General features: G+C 39.5%; 1 protein-coding gene across 7 annotated transcripts in view; it reads left to right on the top strand.

Moving 5' to 3' along the window:
• Positions 1-12,251, top strand: part of LOC140094619 (CTD small phosphatase-like protein 3) — a 34,206-nt gene extending 21,955 nt beyond the window's left edge. For 6 of the 7 annotated variants that reach the window (XM_072126572.1, XM_072126570.1, XM_072126569.1 and 3 more), the window contains exons 7-12: positions 3,237-3,323; positions 10,652-10,714; positions 10,991-11,070; positions 11,236-11,362; positions 11,778-11,873; positions 12,018-12,251. In XM_072126572.1, coding sequence (XP_071982673.1) covers positions 3,237-3,323; positions 10,652-10,714; positions 10,991-11,070; positions 11,236-11,362; positions 11,778-11,873; positions 12,018-12,080 — 516 coding nt within the window. In that variant the 3' untranslated portion in view covers positions 12,081-12,251. The remainder of the gene's footprint in view (positions 1-3,236; positions 3,324-10,651; positions 10,715-10,990; positions 11,071-11,235; positions 11,363-11,777; positions 11,874-12,017) is intronic. The other variant, XM_072126574.1, reaches the window with a different exon arrangement.
• Positions 12,252-12,523: the final 272 nt, after the last annotated feature.

Raw genomic sequence — 12,523 nt, 5'->3', positions numbered from 1 at the left:
ATCAGCGTTTCTGCACCTGAACGGGATACAAAGCATCCCTTATCTAGGCGATTTTTCTCCTGGCAGCACAGTCCCCATCAATGCTACTCCAAAAAGCGTCCTAAAAATCTTCTCTTTGGGCTGGCTATTGAATCATGAAAAATCGGACCTGTGGCCGTCTCAACCAGAGTGCTTCCTGGGAGTACTACTAGACACTTGCAGCCAAATGTATCTCCTGCCTCAAGAGATGGTAATTAGAGATGAGCGAGCACTAAAATGCTTGAGTGTTCGTTACTGCTCGAGTGCTCGTATCGAATAACGACCCCATTGAAGTCAATGGGAGACTCGAGCACTTTTCACTGAAAGAACACATTCCATACATCTACAATGTGTTCTTCACACATATTGTTCTTCACATACTATTGTGAAGACCACCGTTCGGCACACGTTTCTTCCGATAAGTTAGCAGATGTACGGAACATCTGCAATGTGTTCTTCACTTAAATGATCCTGTGTTTACTGTGTTCACTGTTTTCATTGTATTCTTCACTGTTCTTCACTGTGTTTCCTTAAGTAAATGCTCGATCTTGAGCCAGCGAGATACTCGTCCGAGCAACGAGCCGTTTCGAGTATGCTAATACTCGAACGAGCATCAAGCTCGGATGAGTATACTCGCTCATCTCTAGTCTTCTGACATCCACGATACCTTCGGTGTTATGGGCTCAGACACGTAACAGACCTGTTCAGATGTAAGTTCTATCAGCCTGGACATCATGCGTCTGTAAGAAAAGATAAAGATTCCACAGGTGGTAAAGAAATCCCATAACTGGTGGTTCATGATAAAGAACCTACAAAGTGGTGTCCCCTGGAAACCTCCACATGCTGTCACTACAGCATATGCCAAAAAAGAGGATTGGGCTGTCCACACCTCAACAGCAACAACTCAGGGGGTCTGGAACCCAGAGACGAGCAGGGCCTCCTCAAATTTCAGAGAACTTTCTGGAGTGCAACAAGCCCTTTGGCACTCTCTTCAGGAATCCGATCATGTTATGTAAGGATCATGTCGGACAACTCCACCACAATGACTTGCCTAAACAAGCAAGGGAGCAAGAGATTTAACAATCTCAAATATTCTGTTGGCCAGAAAAAAAACATTTTCTCCCGCTCTGAAGTTCATCTAAAAGGGACATTGAACACCAGAGCAGAGGGTACGTCGAACGAGGGAGAATGTACTCTTTCCCCAGCAATTGTTCTTCAAATCAAAAGGAGATGGGGTGTTCTGATGCTAGATCTTCTTACATCCAGAAAGAATCAACAAGTCCCAGCATTCTTTTCCCTGCATCAAGAAGACAACCCCGAGGTGGTGGACGCTCTCTCCCAGCCATGGCCTCGGAGATTACTTTCACAAGCCAGGATAATCCTGATAACCCCTTTCTGGGAAAAGAGTGTGGTTTCCCATTCTCCTTCAGTTGTCAGCAGGAGATTTTTGGACCCTTCCTCTGAACCAGGATCTTCTATCTCAAGGACCATTCCATCACCCAAACATTCTTCACCTGAAGTTAAAGGAAACCTACCACTTGTAGTGGCAGGTTTCTGATGGAAATACCGGGCACCAGCTCAGGGTGAGCTGGTGCCGGAGCTTATTTTCGTTAGTGTTTTAAACCGCGGTATCGCGGTTTAAAACACTTTTTAAACTTTATAGCCGGCGCAGGCAGGTACGCGCTCGGCGCTTACCATGCGCGCGGCTACATAGGAAGTGAATGAGAGCCGCGCGCATGGTAAGTGCCGAGCGCGTACCTGCCTGCGCCGGCTATAAAGTTTAAAAAGTGTTTTAAACCGCGATACCGCGGTTTAAAACACTAACGAAAATAAGCTCCGGCACCAGCTCACCCTGAGCTGGTGCCCGGTATTTCCATCAGAAACCTGCCACTACAAGTGGTAGGTTTCCTTTAACTTCTTGGATGCTGAAAGACACATCTTGAAGGGGAAAGGATTTTTGGAGCCAGTAAGCGCCAAAGTAATCTTTACTACAAAGCAGGAAGACAATAATGTCAAAAATCTATCTACATGTCTGGAAAACCTTCTTGGGGTTTAAGGAACAGACCTTTATAGGTCGTCGACACGGCAAGAAGAGTAGGTGCAGGCCTTTTCTTGTAAACAACATTGCCTTCAAATCTTGGCTGACCGAATTGTCTTTAGTCATTACCCCATGTTCTTATTAAAGGTGGTCTCTGGGTTTCATAGAAAACAATCTATTGTTCTTCCCTCATTTTGTCAAGGTGCAAAATCTGAGAAAAAGATTTCCATCATTTGGATGTGAGAAGATGTGTCCTGGCTTGTCTAAAACCAACAGGATTTCCAATTTATTGGATCATTTACTACTACAATTTCAATGGAAAAATAAAGGCGGTCCAGCTGGTAAATCCACGATTTCAGCTCCAAGAAATATCACCACCTAAAAACCTACAAGCTCATTCAACAAGAGCAGTCTCAACTTCTTGGGCAGAAAGAGCCTCTGCATCAGTAAAACAGATCTGCAGGGCAGCCACTTGAACCTTTTTTTTTTTTTTTTTTCTTTTGTCATAAATTGGTTATTAGTTCTTCCGATCTCTTTCGGGAAGAAAGTGCTCTTAGCATTTGTCCCGCCCTAGTTAGCAATCCTTTGTTATATCTCCTGTAAAGTGCCGTTGTAGAGGTATAAGGAAAAGATGAAAATTACTCTTACCAGTAATTGGATTTTCCGTAACCTCCACAACTGATTTTCCCACCATTTTATATTTAGTGAGTATTGTTAGTCTGCATATTTGTTAAATAGTCAAGCATCTAAACTCCTCAGAAAAGACAGAGGTTTGAAGGGGGAGGAACCCCTTTAAATAGATTCAAAGTTGTTTCCTTTCCCGGGAGAAGCAGAGAATCCCTCCTGTCAAGAGCTGTTGTAGAGGTTATGGATAATCCAATTACCGGTAGGTGTAATTTTCATCTTTTTAAATGTACAGGCCCCCTATTTAATTTACAGCACCCCACCCAGATCATTTACATGTATATGGACTAGGTCCTCAATATCAGATTGCTGTGGGACCAGCAGCACCACAGATCAGCTCTCAGGAGCTGATGCGCAGGATGAAGACGTTGATATTTATGTAGTCTGAGTGGTTATCAGTTCAAGTAAATGCAGATCATCTCCTATTCATTTGCATGTACAACTATTAACATTGTTTAAGTTTTGTTTATGCTGTTGTATCAACTGTTGATTACAGGAGGAAGTCCTAGTAGAAAGTTCTCTAATTCCCCAACCTGATGCTGAGTTCACATTTCTTACACCCTTTCAGGATACATATTATAAGGTAGGATAAATTTCTGGTTTCATATTTTCCTTGTACTCTACAATTGATCTACAATAAACCCTAATGCTGCAGCCACGTGCCACTCTAGCATTGCTTTTAGAAATGCAATGCAAGCAACTGGGGCGGGGCTTGGCACAATCACATCTGTGTTTCCAATGAAACGCATGTGATTGGTAACAAGCACCAGGTGTTTTGCATGTGCATATGGCCACACCGTAAAGCTTGGTATGTGATGGATGAGTAGAACAGCTAGATAGGGGTGTAGCTTTCAATTGTAAAATTGTTTAGTATTATTGGTAGTGTGACCATGTATAAAATTAGTAATATTTGCATACTGCCATCCTATTCTGGAGTGCTTTACAAGTCATGTGGTACATATACAAAGACATTACAGTGCAATGACTTGGCTATATGAAACGATGGGAATAAGGGCCTTGCAAAATCTGTGAGGAGAAAAGGGTGAAGGTGCTTGTATGTTTCATCTATTCTTAATAAGGGAAATGGCAATAAAGGACTACCTGTGTTTCTGCTCAGACACTCTTCCCCCCCCCCTTTTTAGGCTACATTCATGTGAAAATTTACACGGGTACCATGTGCCCCCATTCTTTTCAATGGGCAATACAGTCTTCCATTGAAATTTGTGTGTGTGATATAGAGAGATTATTTTGTGCGTAGCAAATTTTTCTTTCCTATGATGTTATTTATTCCATGCCGTATACTGGGAAGCAGGAAAAAAATTCCAACTGTGGAAATTTTTTAAAAATGCATGTGCATAACGTTCTTGTTGGCTCAGTTTTTAAGACTTTCACTCTGCGCTCCAAACACCTCTACTTTATTCTTTGGTTCGGTGCGATCGCGGTGATACCAAATTTATACAGTTTTTATTGCGTTTTAATACATTTTCAAAAATTAAACGAATGTGTAAAAAAAAATAAAAAATTGCCATCTTCTGATGCTAATAACTTTTCATACTTTGGTGTACACAGCTGTGTGAGGGGTCATTTTTTGCAAAATGAGCCGACATTTTCATTGCTACCATTTTGAGGACTGTGTGACATTTTGATCACTACTTTTTTTTTTTGTCATGTATAAATGTGTAAAAGTCGTGTTTCGGACATTTGGACGCCATTTCCCGTTTCGGAGGTTACCGCCGTCAATAACAGGTTTTTATATTTTGATTTGGAATTGTGGCACGCGGTGATACCTATTTGTGTTTGTGATTTTTACTGTTTTATTATGTTTTATATCAGTTCTAGGGAAAGGGGGCTGATTTGAATTTTTTATATTTTATTAATTTTTTACATTTTTTTAAACTTTTTTTTTTTTTCACCATTTCATAGACCCCCTAGGGTACATTAACCCTAAATGGTCCGATCGTTCATACCATATACTGCAATGCTACTGTATGGCAGTATACGGCGCTTTTGCATATGATTCATTACAATGAGCCACTGTCTCATTGTAATGAATCTGCAGAAACCATGCAGCCTTGGGTCTGACAAAAACACGAGGCTGTCATGGATAACCGATCGCCGTCGAGGGAGCAACGATTGGAGGAGACATGGCGGCGCCATGTTTTAAGTACTGCCGGCGACTTTGCCAATGGCAGAGAAAAGGTTAACACCCGCGATCAGAGCAAGCACCGACCGGGGGTGATAGCGATGGGTCTTTGGTGCAATATGCAGTAAAGCCCATCTCTGTATGAAGAGGGCTTGGACCTGGTGGCCTCCACGCTTTCTGCTGCAGCGGCGGCAAGAGAGTGTCACACACAGACCCCACAAGGCCCTGGGGTAGCTTCCGGCACATCATAGACCCCACACCAGACCCAGACCCTTCCGGGGATTGTTGCAAATGAAAACCTACACAACTGAGACACGGCTAGGCATAGCATCCTGTAGCACACTGGAGATCAACACCACGTGAGACAAGCAAGATTATTAACATTCTCTGGTCTGATGAGACAAAGATGACTGTGACAGCAAAAAAATGTTAAAAATCCAATTTTCACTGCGACCCAAAGATTTTCTTTGGTCTAGAGCTACAATTCTAAAATCATAGCTTTAGATCCTGGTGTTCTCCGGGATAGTAAATAACTGCTCTTAGTTTTTACAAAACAGAATTGGTCTACCAATATTGATCTATGAATATATCTCTCCCAGTCTGTCACTCACTAACCCTGCCCGTCTCTGTGCCTCTTACTTACTTGCTCTTCCTATGTCTCTGTTGTTCTCCCTGCACACACACGTGCTTCCGTCTCTATCTCTCTCTCTGACTGAACTGAGTGGTTTTGCGGAAAAATAATGAGGCTATGTCGCTCCTGTGGCTACCACAGCGTTTCTCTCTTACACTAATTATGCATTTCTTCAGAAAATGCTGTATTCGCTGTGTTGTCCTTAACAGGCAGAGGTGGTCAATTGTTGCACCATCCCCCAGCTCAGGTTGATTAGTCCTGTCAGGATAGTTCAGGAAGCTCCGTGTAATGTGTTTATGTACAACCGCCAGTCTGCACCCAGCTTTCCCAAGGTCCTTAATTTTATAATTTTTTTTTTGAGCACTTGGATCAGGGATTAAACAAGATATGTTTCTGCATCAATGTAGCTACAGCATTCTCAAAGTATGCTTGGTTCACAATGTATAAAAACAAATAGATTTCATTTAAAGGAAATTTACCATTTTATTTTTTTGGGGCATTGCATATCGTACCTTGAAAATGAAAATAGAAAAGTTTTCCAGCAATTGTTCTTGGGTTAAAAAAAATCCATTTTCATTTAAAAATAGTGTATAGTTCTGCAGGCTTGCATCACATAAGAAAAAACTTTAATATCGGACCTAAGTGTTTTGGACAAAATAAATACATCTCAGTCCTGGTCTGAATTGCAAGCGTACATCCACTAACTAAATACTTATTCACAGGTGAAAAGATGGATCACAGGTGAAGAGATGGAGGGAGGTGTTGGGAGGTGTTCAAAGCCGTGTTACATCCAAAATAACATTCCTAGAACTAGGCATAGAAAGGCTCATTTAATCCCTGTGGTTGTCTTGTTCCCAAAACATTTCTCTATTACAAATAAATAAACTACAGCAAATTGATATTAATATCATACAAATCAATTAAAACTTACTCACGTGGAAACAGCAGCCGAATTTAAGGATTTGGAAAGTGAACTAAAATAGAATAAAAAAAAATTAGAGGAAGTCAAACAATTTTTAAATTCAATTGATATTTATTGGACTACCAATGAGGTACTGGCAAAAGACAGGATAACATTTTAAGAAAAAAGTGGCCCACTACTATTTTAATATCATTATTAATGATATAGAGGTAGGAATTAATAGCACTGTCTATTTTTGCAGATGACACCAAGCTGTGTAGTGTAATACAGTCTATGGAGGATGTTCATAGGCTGCAAGGTGACTTGGCAAATGAGGTTCAATGTGGATAAATGTAAGGTTATGCACCTGGGGGCTTAATAATCCAAAGGCAAAATATGTCCTTGGGAGAGTCCCTTGTTGAGAGGGACCTGGGTATACTAGTAGATCATAAATTAAATAACAGCATGCAATGTGAATCAGCTGCCTCTAAAGCCAGCAAGATCTTGTCATGCATCAAAAGTGGAATGGACTCTCGGGTTAGGGATGTAATATTACCACTGTACAAGGCATTGGTTCGGCCTCACCTGGAAAATGCTGTCCAGTTCTGGCCTCCGGTCCATAAGAAGGATGCTCTGGAGCTGGAGAGGGTTCAACGACAAGCCACAAAAATAAGGGGTATGGAGGGTCTTAGTTATGTGGAAAGATTAAAATAACTAGATTTATTTAATCTGGAAAAGAGACAACTATGAGGGGACATGATTAATTCATATAAATATATGAATGGTCCATACAAAAAATATGGTGGTAAGTTGTTCCAGATCAAATCAAAAGACAAGGGTCACTTTCTCCGTCTGGAGAAATCAAGGTTTAATCACCAGAGGCGACAGGGCTTTTTTACTATGAGAACTGTCAATCTGTGGAATAGCCTGCCTCAGGCGCTGGTCACAGCAGAGAGTTTCTAGAAAGGTTTTTTACTAGAGATGAGCGAGTATACTCGTCCAAGCTTGATGCTCGTTCGAGTATTAGGGTACTCGAAACGGCTCGTTGCTCGGACAAGGATTTCCTCTGCTCGAGATCGAGCATTTAATTAAAAAAACACAGTGAACAATAGAATAAAAACAGTGAACACAGTGAACACCGGATCATTTAAGTGAAAAACACAGTGAAGAATAGATTACAGATGTTCAGCACATCTGCTTATTTGTCGGAAGATACGTGCGGAAAGGTGCGAACAAAATAGTATGTGAAGAACAATATATATGTGTGAAGAAAACATTGAAGAACAAGGTGAGCGGGACAGAGGCATCAGGGAGCGGCATAGAGGCATAAGGGAGGACAGACATCGGGGAGGAAGACAGAGAAATCAGGGAACAGGACAGAGACATCGGGGAGCAGCACAGAGAGATCGGGGAACAGGACAGAGACATAGGGAAAGGCTGAGAAATCGGGAAGGGCAGAGAGACTTCAGTGGAAGAAGAGGAGCGTATCCCGGGACAGCGCATCCAGGAGATCAGCACCAAGGACAGAGACATCGGAGACTCCAGACCCTGCAATCGGGTAAATCCGCTGTGTGTGAATGGGGTTCTCACAGGAGAAGATCCCGAGGTCTCAGACGCTTGCTGACAGCTCAGAGAGAAAGTTGCAGATAAGAGATGACAGGACAAGTTATAAGAGGGGTTCACAAGGAGAGGGGGGAAGGGCATAGAGGGTGAGGTATGGAAACATCTGCAATGTGTTCTTCACCCACATATATATTGTTCTTCACATGCTATTTTGTTTGCATCGTTCCGCGCGTATCTCCCGACAAGTAAGCAGATGTGCCGAACATCTGCAATCTATTCTACACTGTTTTTCACTTAAATGATCCTGTGTTCACTGTTTTTATTCTATTCTTCACTGTTCTTCACATCTGCTAACTTGTCGGGAGATAATATACGCGCGGAACAGTGAAAAATAGATTGCAGATGTTTTCATACACCTGCTAACTTATCAGAAGACATTCTTTTTCAATTAAATAACACTTTTTATTCCCGAACCATGGTCCCTTTGAAAAATGCTCGAAAAGGAAAAGTTCGTCTCGAATAACGAGCACTCAAGCAATTAAGTGCTCGCTCATCTCTATTTTTTACACCTAAATAACATTGATGGTTATGTTATATATAATTATTTACCCATAAATCTCTTCCTCATTCAATCCATTCCCTTCTTGATGGACATGTTTTTTTTCAACCATATAAACTTTGAAACTATGAAAAAGAACTATATCAAAAATGGGAACATTAAGGTGTCTTTTACATTTTTGTGTAAAGATTTTGAACTCCAAGTTCCCCCAATCAACGTAGAAATGACAGTGGAAATGATGCTATAAAAAAAAAACTTTTTTCTTTATTTTGCAAAAATATAATTACAGAGTACACAGAAATGGATACCTAGTTGATTAATGAGCACCCCCCCCCTTGACCGCTACGGCACCTAATGCCTCGGTGATGGTTGTGTATTTAACCTATTCTGTTTCTATCTCCCCTCCAATAGCTTGAATAGTTTGGTAATCTGCTCCATCTTGGGGACTTCTCTTTCAAGTCATTGTAGAAGAATAGCTTTTTTAGCAGCTAGTAGTTTCCTGTGGATCTTCTTCTCAGAAATATGAATTCCCTGATCACAGTGAAAGAAACAAAGCCAGGGGTCTACATTTGAATTTTTTTAAATTTGTGTCTTGGGTGTTTATATAGTCTATCACTTTTGACCAATAGTTTGGAATGAATAGGCAGTTCCAAAAGCAGTGTGAGATATTTGCATTTTTTTTTATCACATTTCGGGGAAAAATTTCTGACTATTTAGGCATGTTGACATTAAAAGCTTGGTATGCTCTATGGACTATTTTTAAATTGGATTTCTCTCCATATCTTGGAGCTAATCATTGCTCTCACCATATTCATACCTCTAATCATTCTTTGCCATATTTCCTTGCTATCCATATTATTAAAAAATTCCTCCTCCCATTTAAGGTTGGTCTTTGCATGCAAATCACTGTTGTTTAGATGCATTGAATCAGCATATATGTTCAATATAAAATTGTGGTTTGATGTACTTAGAAGTTTACAGTAGTTTAACATTTTATTTTGCTTCTTGAATATGGTTTTTGGGAAATAGATTTTCAACAATATCTGTAACCTGTATGCAGAAAAAGTAATCTGAGGTACTGCAGATTATTCTTTTCCATGAATGTATTTTTATGGGTTAATTTTGCATGGGGTATAATAGTTTTTAATTTTTAACAAACTACACCTTCCTGCTAAAGATAAAGGCAAGTTAATCTATCTCCTCATGTCCTCCTTTATTTTATGGAGCACTGAGGAGAAATTCAACCTATAGACTTCCTGTTTCAAGCGTGCTATATGGATACCTAGGTATTTGATAGAAGACCCGGCAAATTGGATTTTGATATTGGAATTTTCATCTAGATTACTGTCCTTATTTAAAGAGTGTATTCTTCTCTTCATTTATTTTATATCCAGACAAGGTGCCAAAGTTTTCAAAAATCATAAACCATTTTTCTATTGTTGTCTATTTAGCGAATATTATGTTGTTCCTTGAAAGTGTGCTAAGAAAAATCCCTAGCCGGAGTGTTAGAATCAAAGAAAGTGACATAATTAAAAATATATATTTTTCTAAACCTGCATTTCTAAGTTGCAAATTTTGCACCTAAAAAGACTAGATTTATTTGGGAAACCTTTTAAATCGCAATTGCGATTTATTGCACACTGCAGTGGATGGAGACCTTGGATAACAAATAAGATTATTACCACCGTCACAGTGCATGGATCTATGAGTAGAACTATGCAGACTCTAATTGTACCGGAAGACTATAGGACATCAGACAGGTATCCCTTTAATTTTTGGATGGATTGTGTGTGCGTGTGTGTGTGTGTGTGTGTGTGTGTGTAGATTGTTGCTAGAAACCATGTAAGCTCCTGTGGATAAGTGACAAAAGTAGCTTGTCCTTAGAGTCAATATTTTGTAGAGCGTTTTGGTGGAAACTGATAGATAGAGATTATAGATATAGATATAGATATAGATATAGATATAGATATAGATATAGATATAGATATATATATATATATATATATAGATATAGAGAGATATTTATTATATTTATTATTATATAAGATTTATTCTTGGCAGGAATTTGATACTACCAAGATCGTGGTTTTTACCATTTAAATTTAATATTTCAGGTACATCTAAAGCTGCGCCCCTATGTCAGAGAATTCCTTGAGACAGTCGGCAAAATCTATGAGGTGAGGTTGGTGTTCAAAATGCATTTCACAGCTGAAACCGGTCAGTGCAGCGCCCCTTATGATGGTGTCACCGCAGAATCCTTGGAGAATGTTGCAGCAGTCACCTAGCTGGTAACTTCAGCTGAGGATGTATATGGAAGAACAGCTGTGTCCACTGCTGGCAACACTACCTAGCCCCCAGTTGTTTGTTTTTTTTTTCAATCTCATTTACATAGAACAGGTTAAATACGAGTGCTACAATTTGTCTTGACAGAGTGTACATGTCTTTTCATGCAGATATTTGTCTTTACCACAGCAAAGAAAGAATATTCCGAAAAGATTTTGGAAATCTTGGATCCTCAGAAAAAGCTAATCAGGTTTTTTTAAGCTGTATTTTGTGTAAATGTTCTATGTATTGGCCTTATAATAACAGTGGTGGGTGAAACAGCATGTTCTGCTTTTGTACATGACAGCAGTGCTGTTGCCACAAAAGTACATTTCTACTATAAATTACAATTTTCTATGTGAACTTGGCTTTTTAGGCATCGCCTGTACCAGGACCATTGTATTTGTGTATCTGGTCATTATGTAAAGGACTTGAATGTTCTCCATAGGGATCTAGCCAAAACTGTGGCACTGGATGCGGTGGCCTATACACTTCCCTTCCACGTAAGTAAATTTTGTGTTGTCTAATAAAACTTTTGCTTGCTCTGCTTTCAGCAGTTTTGATTATAAAAAAAACTACACAGTGTTCTGTAGTAGCCCTAAAGAGCTGTCAAATAATAAAATGCATATATAGTCTTGATTTGTAGCTGGTCTGTTATAGCTTTACTCATGGCATTAGTGTTGGATTATGAGTGAGAACCTCCACCACTGCACATAAAGTCCAGTTACAATATACATTTACAAATTTACATTTTGTCACAGTCCTCCTGCTACAAAGATACATGTACAATGTATGTTACATAGCTCTCCAAGGCTGCTATATAACATGTTTTGAATGAACAAAAGCTCTGAACGCCATTAAACCCCATCAATCATAACATTGCTAGTTAAATAATTTGATTTTTTTTTTTTTTGTCAGTTAACTAATAGAATTCCAATAAGGCGCTGGTCAGGAAACCAAAGAGATAAAGAACTTTTGACCTTGCTTCCTGTCCTAGAACAAATGACTTATGTGGTGAGCAACTTATACTACTCCAGAAATCTACCCTTTCAGACTATAATGACCATGACATTTTCTATACTACTTGTACATATCCTAGCAGTCTCTGCATAGAGAACTTTGCCTTTCTCCTGACTGTTCCTTCCTCTACTTTGACAGGAGGATGTAAGGCTGGTGATTTCACATCAGTTTCATGTTGAGGAAATCATCAAATTACCATAGGACTTGACTTTGCTGCTATGTTATTACTGAATACATGTTATTTGAATGTCATATTATATCTTGTATATTTTTTATAATTTTTTAAATGTGTTTATGATTTGTATATGTTTTATATATGTTTGCAATAAAATCTTATTGATGTTTTATGTAACTCTTTGGTTCAAAATGGAATTATGTATCTATTGCTTTTTTTTGCTCAGTATTGTACACTCTGCACCCCTTCTTGACAGAATAAAACAAAAATGTAGATCTATTTGGCAAAGTTTGAAACGGGAAAAACTGAAATATCACATGGTCATAAGTATTCAGTGAAGGAACTCTTTTTGAGCTGGGAATGATACAACAAGTTTTTCACACCTGGATTTGGGAATCTGCTGCCATTCTTCCGGGCTGCAAACTGGGCATTTGCCCAGGGCCCCGTGTCCAAAAGGCAGACAATGTCC

This window comes from Engystomops pustulosus, chromosome 1 (genome assembly GCF_040894005.1).
Source record: "Engystomops pustulosus chromosome 1, aEngPut4.maternal, whole genome shotgun sequence".
Classification (NCBI taxonomy): domain Eukaryota; kingdom Metazoa; phylum Chordata; class Amphibia; order Anura; family Leptodactylidae; genus Engystomops; species Engystomops pustulosus.
This window is presented reverse-complemented; position numbering and strand designations above follow the sequence as displayed.